Source organism: Dipodomys spectabilis, unplaced genomic scaffold, assembly GCF_019054845.1.
Source record: "Dipodomys spectabilis isolate Male_0828 unplaced genomic scaffold, ASM1905484v1 ptg000145l, whole genome shotgun sequence".
Classification (NCBI taxonomy): domain Eukaryota; kingdom Metazoa; phylum Chordata; class Mammalia; order Rodentia; family Heteromyidae; genus Dipodomys; species Dipodomys spectabilis.
The window spans coordinates 11,952,452-11,975,393 of NW_024870822.1; the positions used below are offsets into that span (position 1 = coordinate 11,952,452).

At 33.5% G+C, this 22,942-nt stretch overlaps 1 protein-coding gene across 1 annotated transcript in view; it reads right to left on the minus strand.

The window, feature by feature from the left end:
* The window catches only part of Luzp2 (leucine zipper protein 2), a 363,177-nt gene that overhangs the window by 103,402 nt on the left and 236,833 nt on the right, over positions 1-22,942 (minus strand). Inside the window, exons 6-7 of the mRNA XM_042691597.1 lie at positions 19,322-19,384; positions 13,908-13,970 (exon numbers count right to left, since the gene is read on the minus strand). Of these exons, the coding sequence (XP_042547531.1) occupies positions 13,908-13,970; positions 19,322-19,384 (126 nt within the window). The remainder of the gene's footprint in view (positions 1-13,907; positions 13,971-19,321; positions 19,385-22,942) is intronic.

Below are 22,942 nucleotides of genomic sequence, written 5' to 3' on the forward strand. Positions count from 1 at the left end.
TGAATTGATAGCTCCAATCATAAGATGCCACAACAACTTCATATATCGCCATTACAAAGAAATAAATTTCCACATTTCTTTAGAAATCAAGGATTTATGATGTTATGCCCAATAGTACATTCAATGAATTTCATCTTTGTCTTCCCATCTGACAACAGTATTTTCATATTGAAATATATTGAAAAATATATATTGAAAAAAGGAAAAATCTACATATTTGGTTTTGTCTTCATGTATTTAACAAAGCAGAATTAACAAACAGAAAAAAAGCTGAAAGAGATGACCAAGGTAATCAGGACTTCATGAGTGCATATTATTATGATTCACCTACTTTATCTCTACAGTATACCCACATGTGTTTCCATGAAACAGCAATATTTTAGATTCTGCTGTTGGGAAAATTGCTCTGAAGTTATGCAATTCACTGAAGAGTAAGATGCGCCTCCATTTAACCTATACTGTTGAACTCAAAGTGCTCGTTTAGGGATATTATAATTTAAAAATAAGTAGTAATTTCATTTTTCAAGAATTAATAACTAATTGTGTGTCTGGAGCAAGTTCCTGACATAATTATGAACATAAGTTACTTGCATCAACTCATTATACTCTTGAAATAATTATATGATATGAAGGTGATTAATGCTGCCATTTCATAGTTGAGAAAAAGGGAAAGACTCAACTTACTCAAATGCATACTGTAATTGAAAAAGATCCTATTAAACACAGCAAAACTGGATTTAAAATCTCTCCTTCCCAGTGATTCACAATTCTATCTCTTACAGTCCATGACAATTAGGATGGGTTTCATTATTAGTTAAAATAAAGGCTTAGTCAATGCTTAAACAAGTAAGAAAAAGTCAAGTGTTCTGAGTTGCCCTTATTACCCATAGTAGTTAAGGCAATTTCCCTTCTCAGAGTCAAGTATTTAACTTCAAATGAGAAAAAATTTTATACCCCATTAAGTAACAATATAGTTTCAATTTTTGTTAAACTTCATATTAGGCAGAAATATGAAAATATTAGATCATATATTTTAGTCTATTTTTCTTGGTACAAGGCTTCTGAACCATTAGTCTTCTTTCCCTTCTACTTTTGACTGATGTTGCACTGAAAAATCACAAGTTAAACTAGTTATACCTCTTTTTTTGTCTGTTTGGGTAATAGTCTAATTCTTCTCTTTCAACTTCTTTGTCACTTTATATATGAACATATATAACTATAGTAACCATCATGTGCTATAGAAAGTTGAACATAACCCAACTTTAGGACTGTGCCTTTTTTTCACTAACCAAACTTATACTGTCATCTCCCTCTTCCCAGTTTTCCCCATCATCAGTGATCACAAGTCCACTCCATATGTCTATGAGATAAACAATCAGTGTCAAGCTATGAAGGAGATAATGCAGTACTTGTTTTTCAGCGAATAGATTTGGTCTATGAAACATGATGTCTTCTGGGCTCATTGGGGTTATAAAAAATGAAAGGATTTCATGATTTCTTTGTGTACATACCCTAAATTTTCTTTTACTATTTACCAATATATAGACACCTCAGTGGATTACTTTCCTTTGTTATCATGAATAATTTTACAAGAAACTTAGGAGTGCAGATGTCTGCAGAAGTTGTGTGGCTGGATGATGTAATAGTTCTATATTTAGGTTTTTCAGGAACTTCCACACTCCTTTTCAGAATATAATGAGATATATCACCACAAACTACATTCCTGACACTAAAAAAAATTCTACTGATCACATTCTGAAATGGTGACATGAGACTGCTTAATTTTATCGACAAACATTCCTGATGAAGTACACTATACAACATGAATAAGTATATGTATGTATGCCAATCAGAAATAACATACATAATAAAAAATTATAACTGAATTAGTGGTAACCACTAATTGAAAAAAACCACAGGACTGATGATCAGTGAAGTGGCTATGGAATGCAAACTGAAATATAAGCCAAGCTAGACCCACAGAAACAGAACAGTATATATACCACATTTTCTTGATCCATTCATCTACTGAGGGGCATCTGGGTTGGTTCCATATCTTAGCTATAGTAAATAATGCTGTAGTAAACATAGTCGTGCTGGTAGCTTTAGTGCGGTCTTGTTTGTAAACATTTGGCTAAATGCCCAAAAGTGGGACTGCTGGGTCATAGGGGAGCTCTATGTGGAGTCTTTTGAGGAACCTCCATACTGCTTTCCAAAGTGATTGAACAAGTTTACACTCCCACCAACAATGCAGTAAGGTTCCCTTCTGTCCACATCCCCTCCAGCATCTGTTGTTATTAGAGTTCTTGATTGTAGCCAATCTAACTGGAGTGAGGTGGTATCTCAATGTTGTTTTGATTTGCATTTCTTTTATGGCTAGGGAGGTTGAGCATTTCTTCATGTGTCTATTGGCCATCCTTCTTTCCTCTTTAGAGAAATTTCTCTTTAAGTCTTTAGCCCACTTATTTATAGGGCACTTGTTTCTTTGAAGATTTGTTGTTGGGGGATTTAATTGTTTGAGTTCAAGGTATCAAGAAAATGTGGCATATATATACACAATGGAATTCTATGCCTCCATCAGAAAGAATGATATTGACCCATTTGTTAGGAAATAGAAAGTCTTGGAAAAAATTATATTAAGTGAAGTAAGCCAGGCCCAAAGAAACATAGGTCCCATGTTTTCCCTTATTTGCAATACCTAGTATATGTATGAGTCAAGCAGAAAAGGTCAGATAAGGTGATGTTAGGGAAATGAACCCTAAGATATGTATTCAAAAGTTTATTTTTTGTTTCATGCGATTGTTACTAACACATGTATAAGATTATTTCTTTGTTGCTTTGTATGTCCCTCCCCCACAGTATAACCCCTGCTTTCACTGTATTTGATATCGGTAAAATTTGTGGAGGGGAAGGGGAAAAACAAATCGTTTAAGTAGGGACACAGGTGGACCCATTGCAACAATGAGATGTACAAGTCGTTATGTCGAAAACGAACTTTACAACTTTGGTGGGAGGGCGGGGAGGATTGGGTGGGGGGTGGGGGAATGGGAAGGGATGGAAAGGGGAAACAATGGAGGAGGCTACAATGCTTGATAAGAAATCTACTCTTTATCTTGCCCGTGTAATTGTAACCCCTTGGTACAGTATTTTCACAATAATAATAATAAAAAGAAACAGAACAGTAGCTCAGAGTGGGATTCTGATTGCAATATTTTAACTCATTAGGAGCTGGAGTCTTTTCCATAAAAGAAGTACTCTATATGAAATCATCCCATTTTTCTCTCAAATTTGTTAATATCAACCTGGGTGCCTTTCATGAAAGCCCTTCATGAAATGTATGAGCACCACAAAGTTTAGCAAAGTCCTATGAAAACCCACTAGTAACTCATGTTCAAATCACCTCAGTTTTCTTAGATAGTTTTCTCAACAAAGGCAATGTTTTTCACTGCTTTGTCAATACCTTTTCTTTCCTTCTGACTGTATGAATACTACTTTGCATATATCAACCATTGTACTACTATTATTCCTTCTCCCAAGAGTGGTAAGAAAAATGTTTATAAAATACTTGGCCATGTTTTAATGAGAATGGTTGTAAAGTAACCTACATAATTAACATTAAGTGTCTAGAAATTTTTCTTCAACTTTGATTTTCCTATTCCTACTACAAAATATCCACTGCATTGAATGATAAGGGACACTAATAAAATGTAAATTAAATATGCAACTCTTGATTAAGAATGTGGTTAATGATGTACCATCTATGAGAGTGGTGATTGTCACAAGATTTTGAAAGAGGTGCAAAATTCTTTTCAGCTGGTAACAACTGTTTCTACCATGGAGTAATGTGATATATATATATATATATATATATATATATATATATATATATATGTTATATGTTTCTGACAATGCATTTTAATGTGTTAAAAGATTGGTACTAGAAAATTTAGTATTTCTACAAACGATAAAGTTACTGAAAATAATATAATCTGTTAGATCTGTATTTCCACACAATAGTAAATGCAATTCTATTAAAATTCACTTATTCTTGTTCAGTGCATATTTCTATTCTTTGCCAAGTTAATATAAAAACTTTCTTAGAAAAAAGTGCATGATATATAACAAGAAATTCTTTCTATGGAAGATAAAGTGCTTATAAGAATCTGACAATGTGAAGGTCAATTTATTACATTTATGGGTAATTCAAAATTCATGGAATAAAATTATCTCAGTTGTTTTTGTAAATTAAATGTCATGTATACATTTGACCATGGTAGGGACCCGTTATCTGAAATACTTTGTTAAAAAGATAAACTCAGACACTATGACTTAATGTGGAAAAGACTCATCGTTGTACTCCCTAGGGAGTCTACTTTAGAATTCTTGAGTCTACATTCCTTTTGATTGTTTGTTTAAATAGACTATAAAATTTATTGTGGTCCCCGTGTGCTTAATTGCTATATACCATACTCTTCTGCAGCAGCTCCCATATAATTATCTTTAGTGGTCATTGTCTTCTTTTCTTTTATGATGAATTGATTTATAAACATCATTGTACAAAGTTTACTATTGTTTTTAACATATTTATAATGTACTATGTGATTTTTTGTTTCTTTTGTATGTTCTCTCCCCATGGTGTAACACAATTTCTAATGCTATCTTTAAAGATGCTCTCATGCAAATAAATGAAGATGAGATTAGAATATATATGCATATGTATATAATTTGTGTGTAGGTATGTATATGTATATCTACATATGTGTGTATAATTATAGAATTATGGATTAAATATTGATATATAAGTATACCATTTAATAAATTACATTTATATGTAATCATAACTTAATCACTTCGAATCTCTACAAATTCTTCTGGGAAATAAAAATCTTGTATTTAGAGGAATTTGAAAAATCTTCACAGATTTTGGAGAAAAAAAAACATTAACTTTTGATAACCATGAATCACAAGAAACTTGTGCGACTCATTAAATCCTGAATTTATCTTTCCCTTTTTTTGAATAAGGAAAAATAAATGAATGTGTGTAGTTTTCATGCATTAAACATAAAAGCAGAAAAGCTGACAATTAGATTGCATTTGGCAATCAAATCAGTGACCTCTCACTTTCTTAGAATCCATAGAAAATTCCTTTCTTTAGTCTGATGGTTCACTAAAGTTAGTCAAGTAGATCAAAATATTTTTAGAAGTCTGAAGAAAGACATTCTTGTTTCAATCAAATATCAATTCAATGCATCATATTTTCCACAGAAAAAAATGGTGGTTTTGAGGACATTTATTCACTTTTGGACACAGATTAAATGGTCTTCTTTGCTAAATGAAAGCACATTTGTCTAGACGTTTGACTTTTACAAGTTTCAGTACTTTAGAAAAGATTTTTAAACACACAAATCTCATTATTATATAAGCCAGACATACAACTAAAATATGTAAATTGCAGGAATCAAAACACTTTAAGCAATGGTCTGCCATTTATTGGGCACTATATTTCAAGCAAATATATTAATTTATTGGATCTTGGTTTTACAACCTATGATAAGAAATTATTTTCTGTTCTACTGGTCCATGGAGTTACTTTGAGGCACAAGTGAGTGTGTTAGGAAAACTCTTAACAGTTATATAAGAAAATGAAATCAGCATCCACTCAAACCTTTCTGTGAGTTGCCCACATTTTTGTGTCAAATTTAACTAAATTGGAGATGAATTAACATGCTCATATGTGTCACTGAAAATTCATTTGCTGATTAAGAAGTTGGCTTAACATATGAATGAGATGAGAAGAAATTAATGAAAGACAGATGCACCAAAAGCAACTTAAATTACAAGACATGTTACATACTAAGGCTTAAACAGCTCTACAAAATCCCTCATAAATATCCTCAATGACCAAGAGATAACTGAACACTATCAGCCCTTTTATGGAATTCTCTTACAACAACTGCTTTTGGAAACAACTGACAAGGCAAATACAAAGTTGAACACATTGTTGTAAGGCAAATCATCCGAGAAAACCACTTTTTTCATGTGAAATAGTGGTGTCTTTATTATACAGTTAGCAGGCTTCACGCAGCTACAAAGGCCTTCAGTTGTTACAAAGGCCTGCAGCCCCCAAATAGTAAACATGCTAGGAAGCATGTTAGAAAGGAACGAAAGAACCCAAAGCAATATCAACAAGCCAATTCAACTCTGATGGATAGAGCTGAATTGGGACTCCATTAAGGACTGGAGATGAGCCAGGAGAAAGGACACACACAGGACAGGATCACGGAGACACATGTAGCATGGCATAATGGTCTTGGCCTAAATAGGGTCAGAGCAGGGGCAGGTCCACAGGAAATTCCCAGTTTCAGTAACCTATTGGTCAAGTGCCCATCCCTGTCTCCAGGGATCTGGGCATGACCTGAGAGGTAGGTGATGGGTGAAGGCGTTTCCTTTCTCCAGCATGAAGACAAGATGCCAGACCCTACCATCCACCATGTGGCCAATGTCACTGGCCAGATCTGATCTCCTTACTTCAACATGTGAGTTATAAAGAAAATGTTGAACCATGATGACCCACGTTGGAAAAGGCCATTTTCCTGAGTTTTAACATAAACCTCTTTTATATTTCTTACAAATATACTTTATAAGAAATAGATACATAATATAAGGATTCAGAGTCATGAAGTTATCCACTTGATACCACAGCATGAATGCATGCTAAGGTATTTATTTTAAAGGAATTACTATAAAATGCTTCCAAACATCCTTGACCAATACAACCCAAGACATTGCTTATTAGGGAACAAATAAAATAAATGGTGACAAGCTTCTACTTACTTATAAATGTTCTGATAAATATTTTAGTGTTTATGCATATGGGAAAGTATTGTCTTGCTTCATTTATTTTCTTGTGAAATGGATTCTGTATTCTGTCTCATAGTAATGTGGTAAGATGATGTGATAATACATACCACAGTCTTAAAAAATGGTATAAAAGGTGCTGTAGCTCAGGAACTGTTACCTCAAAGTATAGCACTGTGGCAGGCTGACTACTTTAAACGGAATGACAGTGGGAGAGAAGCAGAAGTTCTCTCTGTTCTTCCACCCACCTCTCTTTACCAGCAAGTCATAGAAACAAGAACTTCATATTCCCAAACACATCCAAAACACTTTGAATTAACATCTAAAACTCCCTCTGCCTTTCTTTGAAAGAGTTAGACTAAAGAAATCCTCTGATCTGTCTGTCTGGTGTAGGTCATAAGACTCTTTATTCCACGGGGTCTGACCCAGTCCTTAGGAGCGAAGTACAATACACAGTCAGAAAGGGACGTAACTGAACAGAATAGAAAGATGACTACTTTCCTCCCAGTTTGTTCCCACTACCACATACTTTTTTGTCCAATCACACTTTTTCCTATCTATTTTTCATCCATCTTAGACATAAAAATAGAAAGATTTTTTTCTGAGTCTTTGAGTATTCATTTCTGAAAGATACTGTGTCATGAAATACTTTAAACTTGCATTTTTCTGTTAAACTAACACTAGAACTATTTTCTATTGCCCTTATGATGGAGGTGATAGGTTATAAAATTTTGGCTCCTATAAATGCCAAATAGGTACAATTTCTCTATCTTTTATCACTAAACTATGAACTTATTGAGTTCAGTAACTTAAGACAGCATTTCATTTAAAAAAACAAAGGTGTGCATAGCATTACATAAATTGTTCTATTTGACTAAAGAGACAGGAGTTATCAGAAACCATCAGCATTGCACAGGAAATTTAATATGTCAAAAATTAAAAGAAATTTTTGGATGGGTTCTTGTTTTATAAAATAAACTGAAGACCCTCCAAAATGGGAATGTTGAGAAAAAAAAGAAAAGGAGGCACCAAAGACCTTACTATCTGCAACCTAAAGTCAGAACATAGAAAAAAGAATCTATAAGCACTTGTGGAGAAAAAAAACATTCAGTATGTTCTGTAGCTAGTAATCAATATGATGATAGACAAGAAAACAGAATATGAGGAAACTGGACAAAATGTCCAGGTGAAGGGCCAAGTATCAGCAAGACCACAGAAAATAAGAGAATGGAACAAAAATAGGAATAGTGGATGTATTAATGTAGCTGGCAATACTGATATATTTACATATATTACTTATACCTGTACATTTATACATATCATATACATCCAATATTTACTTAAAAATTGTCCTAAGGAATAAGTAAAACAATGCACATAAACCACATTATATAAATGTTTAAAATGTCTATAAATTTACGTAGTATTCAATATATATCAGTTTTATTACTAGACATATTCAATCAATTAACATTGGTGATCTAAATAGGATAAGTAATTTGTTTTTAATTAATTAGCTTTGTAAATGCATGTTTAATGTAAATTAATTTTAAATAAGGATTGGTATTCTACTTATAATTTTAAGCATTTATACAAAATATAATACCCATAGAAAAGGAAAGTTATTCCCACATTTTTCATGACATTTATACGTGTCCAAGAATTTTTCCTTTCAGCTGTGTCTGATCTTTATTTTGCACAACATGAATCAAGAATTCAGAGCCAATACCCTTACATAAGAAAATTCCTTTTTCTGAATGTAGTCAGAGTACCCCATCTCTTTCATTACAACAGATACTTTAAATTTTGAGTAAGTTGTTAATATTGTAGAAGTGATTTTGAATATACAAAAAAACAAATGAAATAAAACTAAAAATCAAAATTAATTGACAAGAGTTAAACTACATATTCAATCCTCCTAGTAGAAAATTTTATCACAAATCAATAATCTTTATTGTCTAATCTCTCAAACAACATAATTTGTCTTCTATACATTGAATTGATTGATTTTGGTATTACTATAATATGGCAACATTTTTGTTTGTCTTTCTTTAGAGTGCAAAAATGTCTTGATTCAACAAACTGGTCTAATGTTGAAATTTATGACAATGTAACTCTTAGAGTTATAATAATCAGTGCTAGCCACTAATGCAATTAATAATTTCAAAAATTCTAGTGAACTACTGGTAGTTGATAAAAACTAATTAGAGGCTTGATAATAAGAAATAATTTTAAATCATATTGTACCTTGAAATCATAACACCATGTATGTATTTGCACAAACCCACATTAACACACATTTAGGGAAAGCTTAAATCATTATCATACCATTTCACAGAAGATACTCTATTTAATTTTATAGAAAAATTAACCTGAAATTATCTTTTTATCAAAATTATTTTAAAATGTATGTACCGGGGCTGGGAAGGTGGCTCAGTGGTAGAGCGCTTGCTTTGCATGCATGAGGCTGTGGGTTCGATTCCTCAGCACCACATAAGCAAAAAGAAAAAAGCCAAAAGTGGCACTGTGGCTCAACTGGTAGAGCGCTAGCCTTGAGCTGAAGAACTGAGGGACAGCGCCCAGGCCCAGGCCCAGAGTTCAGACCCCATGACTGGATCCCCCCCCCAAAAAATATGTATGTACCTATGTAAATCTCATATAACAGATTTTATCCTATACAAAATAACAAAATAAAAATCAGAAATATGCCAAAACATTGTTTATGTCTGGCCTGATTTTAAATACTTTATGTTCATACATTTTGGCAGTTTTAGAAATTTTCTACAATGAATAACATATTCTTGGAAACATAAATAGAGTAGCAAAATGAAGAGTAGATCTGCTGCACATGGAATCACAAAGGATTTAAATTCAATTGTGTCCTGGGCAACTAACAGTCAGTAAAGCCAAATCCCATTCTTCCATGGACAGTGTTTACTGCTGCTGGCAGCCTTCTGTCTGCAAAAGCCAGTTCTCAAGCATTAATAAGGGTATGGGATTTATCATCATGGCTTGCAATTGTCAGCAAAGCCATTATTTTGAGGAGACAATTTAAATGCATCAGCAGAAATTGCTTTGCCTCCAATGTCTATGTTTAGCAAAAATGATCAAGTTTATTCAAAACTGCACAGATTCAGATCTTAAGATGATATTTATTTGCAATAGAATTATCCACCCCTCACTTCAGCAAATATTTGTTGCTTTATTTGGAAAAGTACATGGGTCAATTCCAATAGCAATTCTCTTCACTGTAATCTAGAAGAATTTCTACAACTTGCTTCCGTGATTTACTTACTTATCGTCTTTTTTTTTCTTTTTGGTGTCCTGGGGCTTGAACTCAGGATCTGCCCCTGAGCTTCCTTTGCTAACGGCTACCACTCTCCCATTTGAGTCACAGAAACACTTCCCTGTTATATGCTACTGAAGAATTGAACCCAGGACTTCATGATGCTAGGCCATTCTACCACTAAGCAACATTCCCAGTCCACATTCATTTATTTTTAATACATATTATCCAAAACAAAAGAAACTAATAACTGAATACAGAATGGCTATGAACAAAATGGCTATTTTTTTGCCATTAAGGTTGAATAACATTATAACATAAGCTATTACCAGGCTTTAAATCAATTCCTTCCTTTTACTTTACCTATGACAGAAATCACCTTCCCAAGTTGGACTAGAAGATGTTGAATGTGTACTTTTGCAGGGATGCACAAGCTCACAAGAGAAGATCTCTTAGAAACATTCTTCCCATTTTGACCATAATGACCTTGTAGGAGAAGCCTGTTGTTTTCTTCTTTGATTTAAACACAGTTGGTGGTAGATAGCACATGTACATCATTAGCAATTATCATGGAACAAGAAAGAAATAAAATACCCATCAACAAGATGGGGATTGTGAGATATAATAATTAACATGATTAAGTGAGAGAAGACTAAAAATCAAATCTAAAGCCTGTCATTCTAGTAGTAGTCAACAATTGATAAAATTGTCATGGCTGTAGCATGACAAGATTCTTTAGTTAATAAAATTTAATATTGTACAGGAGGATTAGGAGGATAAAGTACAGTGTATGTTGGCACCCAACACACAACTTCATGCCCTACTCATACACATACTTCCTAACTTTGTATGTGTGTGCTCCTCTGCAGCACATTTTTAAAAGTTCTAACAATTTTAAACAATTTTAATTCAAGAAATTTTAACTGCTTAAAAACACCCCTAACCTTATTAACATAAATGACTTCACTGAGGGCTAAGGATTTGAGCACAAACCATGTGTGCACACACACACACATGCACACACACATACACACACACATATTATTTCTGTCAGTAAATTCAAGTCTACTTGACTCAAAGAACTAAGGACAAACCAAATTAATGGAAATGAGGTCTATACTCTTAATGTGAAAGGTTTAAGATAGCCAAAGACTTGGGTTTCATTCTTTGATTCTGTTTGTCACATAAAATGAGTAGGTATGCTGGGAGATGACGGTTGGCAGGAAGGATTATGGTTCAACTGGTAAATAAAGCCAATGGAAAGGCAGGAAGTATATTTATGGACAAGCAAATGGCAAAATATGCCTGCATACACTGATTACATAGAGTCAGTGAGTAGTAAATATTGGCAACTCTAAAGCCAAATGTTAAGGTACTGTGGAGTTGAAATATTTCTTATTGTTCTCATAAGAGAAGTTGCCATACTACTCCACATTGAGTAAGGCAGAGTTATTCCCCTTCAATTAAAATCTCATTTCTCTAGTTTGAGATGATACTTGTAATGAAGATACTAGAAATTAAGCAGAACATATAAAGTAATTTACATTTATGTTAATAAAAAGTATTATTCCTGTTTGTTAAAATGACAGGGCTCATTGTACACATTTCACAAGCAAATTATATAACAAAAAAGTCTAAAAACCTGGTTAGTATCTGGCCTGAGCAAGAAAGGGAAAAATTTATCTGTGTTTGTTTCTTTTGATGGGGAAATAAGTACTGTTTTCAAAATGAGAATTCTTCAGTCTTACATTTTCTTTTAATAATTTGCTACATATGTGTTCATTAGGTAGTCTTTTTGCTTAATTTTATTTAAAAATGTAATTATGGCTTTTTAATGCCTCTAATATTCTGTCTTCATACATGTATACAATGTTCTTTGAGCTCATTCAATGCCTAAATTTATTTACAATTCCATATTGAAAGGGATTGTAGATAAATTAGTGATGACTGTGATGATAAATTTACTTTTACAATCTCAAGCTCTTTAATGGACTTATCCCTGAATAATCTTATGATTGATAAATTCTAGAAATTAAGAATTGAGTATCTTTGGAAGACCATAATTCAGTTCACTATATTCAGATGTTATCTCATCTTTCTATTTATTTATAGGCTTTAACCTCACAGGCTTAAAACAGCATAAATAGCCCAAAGCAATCAGTCATTATTAAATACAGTGACTCTTATAATTAAGAGAAATCTTTCAGAATCTTCTTGACTATAGTTCACTAGTAAACAATACGTCTGGAATATTCCTAAATACATGTTCTACTTTATACAATCTTTAAGGGAGGCAGGCACCAGTTGTTCACGCCTGTAATCCGAGCTACTCAAGAGGCTGAGATCTGAGGATCATGTTTCGAAGCCAGCCTGGGCAGGAAAGTCCATGAGACTCTTATCTCCAATTAATCACCAGAAAACTGGAAGTGGTGCTGTGGCTCAACTGGTAGAGGGCTAGCCTTGAGCTGAAGAGTGCAGGTATTGCACCGAGGCCCAGAGTTGAAGCACCACGACTGACACACACATATACACACAATACCTTCATCAGGAAGAATGACATCACCCCATTTGTTAGGAAATGGAAAGACTTGGAAAAAATTATATTAAGTGAAGCAAGCCAGGCCCAAAGAAACATAGGAAACATAGGTCCCATGGTTTCCCTTATTTTCAATATCTAGTACATGTGTAGGACAAGTAGAAAAGGTAAAAAACTATGTACATATGACCATATAAGATGATGTTATCACAAGTGAAGTGAACTCCCAGATAGGGACACAATTTTTTCTTGCTTGCTATTGTTTCTAACATATTTATCATGTCTCATATGATTTTTTTTGTTTCTTTGTATATTCCTTCCCCACCATATAACCCCTGTTTTCACTGTATTTGATGTCTGTGCCCTGCATCTTGTATATACACTTCTCTAGCTTGGAGAAGGGAAGGGAAAAAACAAAATGCTTAAATAGGGATACAAGTTGACCCATTGTAACAATGAGATGTACAAGACATTCAAGACACTATGTTGAAAATGAACTTTACAACTTTGGTGGCTAGGGAAGTGGTGTTAGTTGTGGAGGGGAGAGGGAAGGAATGGTAGGGGAAAAACAGGAGGCAACAATGCTGGATAAAAAATGTACTCATTACCTCGCTCATGTAACTGTAACCCCTCTGTACAGTATTTTTACAATAAAAAAGACAGAAATCTTTGAGAGACATTGTTCTTCAATTTCAAGTTAAAGCAATTAGAGTTGCATAACTACTTTAAATATTTAGAAGAATATCTTTTGGAAGTAGTATAGAAGAATATTTATCTTTTAGAAGTAGTATATCAATGTAGTCATAATTATATTCACTTTCATTAGCTGAGCCAGAAACCAGAAGTATCTTCAGTTCAGCTAAAGTTCTTAATTATTGTGGCTCATGAGCCTGTAATCCTAGCTACTCAGGAGGCTGAGATTTGAGGGTCATGGTTGGAATTTAGCCCAGGTAGAAAAGTCTGTGCTACTCTTATCTCCAATAAACTACTCTGTAAAAGCAGGAAGTGGGTCTGTGGCTCAAGTGGTAGTGTGCTAGCTTTGAGCATAAAGAGGTTTAGGTATAGCACTCATCAGTTCAATACCAAACACTGACAAAAAATCCCCAGGACTGGCAAAAAAAAGTTCATAATTATTATCAAGATTCTCAGAATTGATGTTAAGCTAAAATTGTTTATTCTTGTTTAAATATTATGCTAGAAATTTGGAAAAGAGACAAAGATGCTCACCTTAAATAACAGGTCTTTCTTCCCATACCGAAGTTCTTTCAGCTGAGCTTGAATTTTTTTTGACTGTAAAAACAGAGACATGGATTAGTCTTCAAACTAATTTAAATTTTACAATCTTGAATATTAAAATTTATTACATTTCTGTTCAGAATTTTTTTCAGTGAAACTAAATATAATCTTACAATTTTGAAAATAAAACAGAAAATTTTAAGCTCTCTTCAGGTATCAGAGTTCTATGTCCAAGCAGATTGAGAAAAGTAATTAACGCCTATTCAATAACTTGTATCTTTATAAAGGTATTATTTCAAGTGATTGGCTAATTATTCTTCCTCTATTCTATACCCAAACACATAAAGTATCTGTCATTTTGGCATGCCCAATATTCTACCTTTAGGACTAGGGTTCAATCTCTACCAATACACACACAAACTCACACAAATTTACATCATTGTGAAAATTATAAAAATATTAATTTCATGAAGAAGCAGGCAATCATTACAGAATATTTTTATCTAGGCTAGTCAGTTTCATTTAAAAGAGTATCTTTAAATCCAAGATTATTCTATTCTACAGTTTTGTAGAATAGAAGAATTTGCATTTAATGAAATAGTAGTTTTGATGTTGGTCAATGTTTGTAATATTTACTCTTTTTTAAGGTTCTACCATGAAAATTTAAACACAGTTTATTCATGTATAAATATTAAAACTGAAGATTAGTAAACTGTCAAGATCCTTCTCTGTTCCTTAATCAGCAGAAAACATTTTTGCTTTTTTTTTTTGATGTTGATGGTGAACCAAATAATTAAGTTTTCACCATAACTTTTCAAAATTCTAAAGTAACAAAATAAGTGCCTCACACACTATCCAGAATATTAAGCTCTAAATATACTTCATTGATAATTTAAGTAATTTATAATGTTGGACAAATGAAGGAATCATAATTAACTCATTATTTTTCAAATATTAAGTAAAGCAAATATTAAAAAAACAGAATTCATGAATAGGAATTAATGATAATATATTTTCCAAGGCATTGAGACACAGGAAAATATAAATCACCTTTAACTGACAACCTAAAATATAATTGTAGTCCCTACTTATTTCTCTCTCAATAGCTTCTTTCTCTTTCATGTGCAGAAGTTTTGTGGGGACTCAAGCAATATACTAGCTATCCTAAAATATAGCTTCAATCTAGATATTTCTTATTCATAACCTCATTCCATTGATTATGCTCTTCAAAACCTTCACATATCACATCTTCCCTATGTCTATAAACAGGGTGTGGAGCTTTTTCTATCAAGAGAAAAGCAAGATGAGATGAAATCCTAGACTGGACCATATCTACAAACCATGCATTGGCTTTCTACATATTGAAATTTTCTACTAATCTTGAATATAATACTATTGGAAAGACTTTATGGAAGGAATTATATTACATATTCTAAACGGATTGTAGTGTTTGTGATAATTTGTGTGTGTGTGTGTGTGTGTGTGTGTGTGTGTGTGTGTGTGTGTGTGCGTGAGTGTGTATGTGTGTGCTACCTTTTGCAAGTCTTCTCTTATTTGGGCAGGTAACATAACTTTTTCTACAAAAAGTTTTTTTGTTTTTTTTTTGTGAAAGTACCATACAGAGGGGTTACAATTACATGGGCAAGGTAATTTCTTATCAAGCATTGTAACCTCCTCCTTTGTTTCCCCTTACCATCCCATCCCCCTCCCCCCTTCTCCCCTTCTCCCTGGCCCCCAGCGCCAAAGTTGTCAAGTTCGTGTTTCGACATAACGACTTGTACATCTCATTGTTGCAATGGGTCCACCTGTATCCCTATTTAAACAATTGGTTTTTTCCTTTCCCCTCCACAAGTTATACAAATATCCATCACAGTGAAAACAGGGGTTATACCATGGGGAAGGAACATACAAAGCAACAAAGAAATCATCTTATAAATATGTTAGAAATAATAGCAAGAAAGAAAAACAAATTGAGTCCTTATCTTGGAGTTTATTTTGCCTAACATCAACTTGTCTGACCGTTTCTGCTTACCTCAGACATATACTAATTATTGCAAATAAGAGAAACCATGGGACCTATGTTCCTTTGAGCCTGGCTTATTGCACTTAATATAATTTTTTCCAAGTCTGCATTTCCTAAGACATGGGGCAATGTCATTCTTTCTGATGGAGGCATAGAATTCCATTGTGTATATATACCACATTTTCGTGACCCATTCATCTACTGAGGGGCATCTGGGTGGGTTCCATAGCTTAGCTATGGTAAATGATGCTGCAATAAATATAGTCATATCTGAAATATACCTGGACCGCAAAAAATTAAATGCCCTAACAACAAATCCTCAAAGAAACAACTGCCCAATAAATAAATGGGCTAAAGACTTACACAAAATCTTCTCTGAAGAGGAAAGAAAGATTGCCAACAGACATATGAAGAAATGCTCAAATGAAGAAATGCTCTCCAGCCATAAAAGAAATGTAAATCAAAACAACTTGAGATACCACCTCACCCTAGTTATAATGGCTATAATCAAAATCTTTAATAACAACAGATGCTGGAGGGGATGTAGCCAGAAGGGAACCCTACTGCATTGTTGGTGGGAATGTAAACTTGTTCAACCACTTTGGAAAATAGTATGGAGGTTCCTCAAAAGACTTCAACCACTTTGGAAAATAGTATGGAGGTTCCTCAAAAGACTCCACATAGAGCTCCCCTATGACCCAGCCATCCCACTTTTGGGCATGTACCCAAATGATCTCAACTAAGACCATACTAAAAAAAGTTTTTAACCTCTCAAAAAAATTGATTTGGCATGTGATTAGTTTAGATACATACGGTGCATTGGGTCTGGAGATAGATGAGCCTATTTCCTAGTTCGAATTTGAAAGATTAATGCTTTTTCTCTTCCAGACAATGTTCTCTTTCTCTCCTTAAGAAGGATGGTAACAATTAAGAAATGTACTTAGGGGGAAATGATAAGTATGGATCCACATTTAGAAGACAATAGAAAAAGAAACATAGGTCTCATGGTTTCCCTTATTTGAAATGACTAGTATATGTCTGAGACAAGCAGAAAAGGTCAGATAAGTTGATGTTAGGAAAAATGAACCCCAAGATAAGGACTCAAGTGTTTTTTTTTCTTTCTTGCTATTGTTTCTAACATATTTATAAGGCGATTTTTTTTTGTTGCTTTGTATGCTTCTCTCCCTCGGTGTAACCCCTGTTTTCACTCTATTTAATGTTGGTATAATTTGGGGAGGGGAAGGGAAAAAACCAATTGTGTAAATAGGGATACAGGTGGACCCACTGCAACAACGAAATGTACAAGATGCTATGTCGAAAACCGAACTTTACAACTTTGGCACAGGGCGGGGAGTGTAGGCGTGGAGATGGGAGGGCAGGGATGGTAAGGAAAAAACAAAGGAGGAGGCAACAATGCTTGATAAGAAATGTAATCATTACCTTGCCCATGTAATTGTTACCCATGTGTACGGTATTTTCACAATAAAAAACTTATTAATAAAAAAAGAAGACAATAGAGTTGTTTAGACATCTCTGTACTTCACTCCTAGACAACTATAAAGTGGGGAAAAACTTTTAATATTATTTATCCACTGTTCTCATAAACAAACCTCCTGTCTTTCTGTTACCTTTGTAAACATCAGGTGTTCACCATGGTAGTGAGGCACAGTTAGTCAAAGAAATAAGATGAGCCCGAGCAGCAGCCGCCCCAAAATGACAGATGAGGTCAGATGAATGAGGTAATATGATTCCACTCCTATCATCTTTTTAACACCTCTGAGACCCTTTCTATCATTCTATTAGTTCTTAAAATCTCTACCTCTTTTATTAATTTGTGGTCCATTGCCACAGAAATCCTGAGCAAGTCTGTACAAAAGTCAGACAAGACCTCATGAAGAAGCCCATAACACTCATAGAATATAATATTTAACTTATCTAAACACTCATTGCTCTTGACTATCGGTTATCCAGCTATGCTCAGTTTTTTTTTTAAGAGTGTATTTTACCTGCTTCTCTACTTCAGCTTATCAGGTAAAAACAGATCCACTATAAATTCCTGTGTGTCTTCTATCCTGAATTCTATCCTTAGTAAGACCAACAACCCATGAGTTCCTCCAATCTGACTTGACAGTGATGACAGAATGAATAGATTTCCCTACTTTCCCCCAATCTTTCACAGGACTTTAAAAAAATTGTTCTTCTAATCATTTGTGTGAGTTTCTTGGAACTCTCTGACAGCACACTGACACTTATTCCCTCTTATTACCTAATAAATAAATACTTATAACATTATCACTACTATTTCATTATTATCACTTAGAATTCCTTAATTGTATTTCAACATTTAACATAGCATTATGGACATATGCAGAGTTGTACAATCCAGGAGATTGATTATTGTAGTTAAATCTATATTAACAATAATAATAATTTTCTTTATGAAGAAACACTGAAATAGTTTTCCTATAAAACAAATAAATCCAACAGATATGTTTACTTGTGAAGAGGATGATCAATCTAGAAAAGTCATGTTGAGTCACTCATCAATGGAAAAAAAATTACACATCACATAGGTAGAACACAAAGCAGAAAAATTTAATGGGCTTCCAGGTATTCACTATTAAGGAAATCCTGATAAATATAGATATGTTAGGAATGTGGAACATCATCTTATAAAATGAGTGCTTTATGAACTTTAAATCTTTTCTCTTTACTATACAATGTTAAAACATTCAAGAATATCCCAAAGTTTGAAATGATTTTATTGTCTTATTCAAAATTTTATATTTGTGCTCAGGAAAAAGGATGGTTACTTTGTATCTGGGTTCTAAACAAAATTTGGAGCTGGGATCAGTGGCTCTTAACTTTAAAGCTAGCAACACAGGAGGCTGAAATCAGAAGGATCATGGTTTCAGGATATCCTGGGTTAAAAGATCATGAGACCATCCTCCATTGGAAAGGTTGGGCATGGTGGAATGTGCCTGTCAACCAAGCTATGGTGGGATGTGTGAACAAGAAAGATCAAGATCTAGGTTGATCTAAACTCAAAAATAATTAGTCCCCAAAAGGCTGGAGGCATAGCTCTACAGAGTATCTTCAAGGCAAGCATAAATCCCAGAGGTCCTAGAGATCCCAGAGTTCAAACATCATTATGCATCAAAAGAGAGAGAACTACAGAGAGAAAATGATGAGAGTGGGGGAGAGAGGGAGGGAGGGAGAGAGGGAGGGAGGGAGGAAGGAAGGAAGGAAGGAAGGAAGGAAGGAAGGAAGGAAGGAAGGAAGGAAGGAAGGAAGGAAGGAAGGGAAAAAAACATTACCATGAGCACTATTTGTATCATGTTGAAGATTAAAAAAAAAGAAAGAAAAGGTGAATTTTACTCACCTCTTCTGCATGAATTCCACACAGCTTACTTCCAGACAAGAGTTTGTTTTTCAAGCTTTTATTCTGTGGAAAGAAATACAGTTTTATGCTAAGAAGTGAGAAATTGTAATTTCTTTAAATAAATCAGCAACATTACTCTGTGTTTGGTTCACAGACTAGACCTTCATGATACAAAGTCTAATGAATTCATTAAAAGCTGAGTAAAATCTGCAATGTAAATATGTTCCCTTTTTCCAACTAAAGTGTCCATGTATTAGAATTAGCATACTGATTTTAAAGATACATATTACTTAACCTTATATTTAACTTTATTTATTATACTTATGTGCATGATTTTATAAATAGATCTGCAAATCAATAATGCAGGCTAGATTCTGATCAAACACCTCTAAACTACAGCATTTAGTCTGCGATTGTCTTTAGGTTGAGCATCGTCTAGTTCATTATTTGTTAAATTTTCTACATATCATGTAGAGACACAGTCACATTAAGACATCTACATGCTTTTTGAGGACTAAATTTTTATTGTAGTATCTTATTATTTTTATTGGCTTATATTCATTGTTTAAATGGTTTTGATAGTTCATACATATAAACTAGGTTGATCAAATGTACCTACTCTATTAAATTTTCTTCCACTTCCACTTTTTTAGGAGCTATTCCAGTGGCTTTCATTTTTTTCTATTTTCATACATGTATCTAAAACACTTTGATCAACCTCTTCACCATCAAATTTTACCCTTGCCACTAATATTGGTTTCTGCATTCAAACAATCCTCATTGCACAATTTTGTCATTGTTTTCTAACAGTCTAAATTCCCAGGTGATAGAAATTTTAAGTGTGTCTTTCTCGTCTGACTTGTTTCATTTAACAGAGTAATTTCTGACTCCTATTTTTTGTAGAAATGATATATTTTCATTTTTCTTTATATCCGTATAGCCCTGTCTAGGGCATGTATACTAAATAATTTTTTCCTCTTTATTTTTCTTTTTATATTACTGGGGGCTCCTTTGTTTTCCTTTTTATGTTGCTGGGGGTTCCTTTTTTTCTACCAGATAATGTCTTGTGCATTTAGATCATTCTGATTTTAGGCATTGAACCTCCAAACTACTTGGATTACACATGCATAATCATTTCCATATTATTTGATATAACATCTCACCACTATTCCTTGGGTGGTTTTCTAACCACTAACTTCCCATTTCTGGCTCCCAAATATATTTAAAAATCTGATAATCTTGCTTACATTTTTTTAAAACATTTAATTTTTTTGTCCTTTTCAGTCTCCTTCAACTCAGGTTCCCATTTGCTGTGTTGGTTGAAAAGTCTCCTTTTCAGACTTCAGAGATGTCATTTATAATTCAAGTTACATAAAACATTCTTTATAGAGTCAACTTCCTAAAATATGTCTAGAATTATAACATTACTGCAGATCTCTCACAGGATATTTTAAACTATTACTTGCTATTGAAAAGACAGAGAGAAAGAGAGAGAAAAAAGTATGCATACACTTGAGAATGTTTTTGTGTATATGTAGGAAATTGGATGAAAAAAACAAACATGTAGTGTTTTTCAAATATTCATTTTATTAAAACAGATTTACAAGCTAGTGGCTCATATCTATAATCCTAGCTAGCCAGGAGGCTGAAATCTGAGGATCAAGGTATGAAGCAAGTCTGGGCAGAAAAGAATTTTTTTTGGTCGGCCATAGGGCTTGAACTCTGGGCCTGGGAGCTGTCCCTCAGCTCTTCAGCTCAAGCTAAGCGCTTTATCACTTGAGACATAGTGCCACTTCTGGCTATTTCTATTTATGTGGTGCTAATGAATACAACTCAGGGCCTCATGCATGCGAGGCAAGCACTTCACCATTGAGTCACCTTCCCAGCCATGTATGTGAGATTTTTATCTCCAATTAACCAGAAGAAAACTAAAAGTGGAACTGTGGCTCGAAGTGGTAGAGCCTTAAAAATCAGGTATATAACCATTTTTTTACCAAAAAAAAAAAAAAAAAAAAAAAAGAAGAAGAAGAAGAAGAAAAGCTCAAGAACAGTTCCCAAGCCCTGAGTTCAAGATCCACAACCTAAACAAAACAGAACAAAAAAGCAGACTATAATATACTATTTACATTTTAATTTAATAGTATAAATCTTAAATGTGTGTATTGTAATTTAAAAGGCAAGATGAGCAGTTAAACTAATGTATGGTTATCTGATATAATTATGTATTATGTTCCCAAAGAATGTATGCTATTATATTTGAAGAATTTACCATTTTAGTTTAGTTTTACAACTATTATTATTATTTACATGAAAAACATGTCAATATGCAACACGTTTTAATAAATGATGGGTTATAGTGTGTGTGTGTGTGTGTGAGAGAGAGAGAGAGAGAGAGAGAGAGAGAGAGTACATTCCATTCCCCTCAGAATTGTCAAGTATTGAATTTCAAGAGTTTTATTTTGACTTCATTGTTGCTTGAAATCAATTGTTTTCTTCATCTACATGGAAAGAAAGACTTTCCAGCTGATACAGATTTTTACTTTCAATGCCAGACATACTCTTCAACTTATAGCTGTTTTCTATGAATATGAAAAAATACAATTGTAAATTAGTGAATGTAAATTAGTAAATTAGTGTAAATTGGCAATAAAGATTTTACTATTGTTAAAGATTAAGCTAACAATCCATTGTCACAGTGTAACACTTTTATTTTAGTTCTTCCTTTGATAATGACTGTACATTTTAAATACATCCATCTTTAAATATAATTATCCTATTATCTCAGTGTTCATGATGTTCCTTGGGAACCCAGGAAGGAAATTATAGCAGTTCATGAAAAATTAGGCAGTGCACATTTCTCTAATCACTTGGGACTTCTATAAATGTTGAGTTTAGAAGGGTTGCTTTGTTTGGTGTTTGCAAAATACCATTTGGTGTCAAGGTACATTATGATATTTCATTTTTCTGCCTTGTTCTATATTTTGACAACACTTTTTAGTCAGAGATTTTGATTCTTCTTTTCTTATATATAAAAGGTACTCTGGATGTATAAATAGGACAAAATATGTATTCAGAATGTTAAGTGAGTAAATGAATTCAGTAACCCACACAAAAATGATGACCCCAATCTGACATTTTCTTTTTATATAAAAAACCCATATTACTTAGTCATCAAGATACAGCTAGGAAATGAACTTGCAAATCAGACCTGATTCAATGTATTAGAATATGGAAGAATTATTAATGAGTTAATCTATAAACATTTTAGAGGATGGAAATGGTAATATAGTTAGATATGCCTATGCTTCCATGAACAGTTTATTTTACTGAAAATGATCTTTTTTAAAATTGTAAAGATACTGTACAGAGGGGTGACAGTTACATGAGTAAGAAAATGAGTACATTTCCTATCCAGCACTGTTACCCCCTCCTTTGTTTTTCCCCTACTATCCCTTCCCCTCCCCAACTCCACCCTCCGCCCACCCCCAAAGTTGTCATTTTCAACATAGTGTTTTGTACATCTTAATGTTACAATGGGTCAACCTGTATCCTTGTTTCAGTATTTTGTTATATCCTTTCCCCTCCCCAATTAGAAAAATGTATATACATATAAATGTAGGG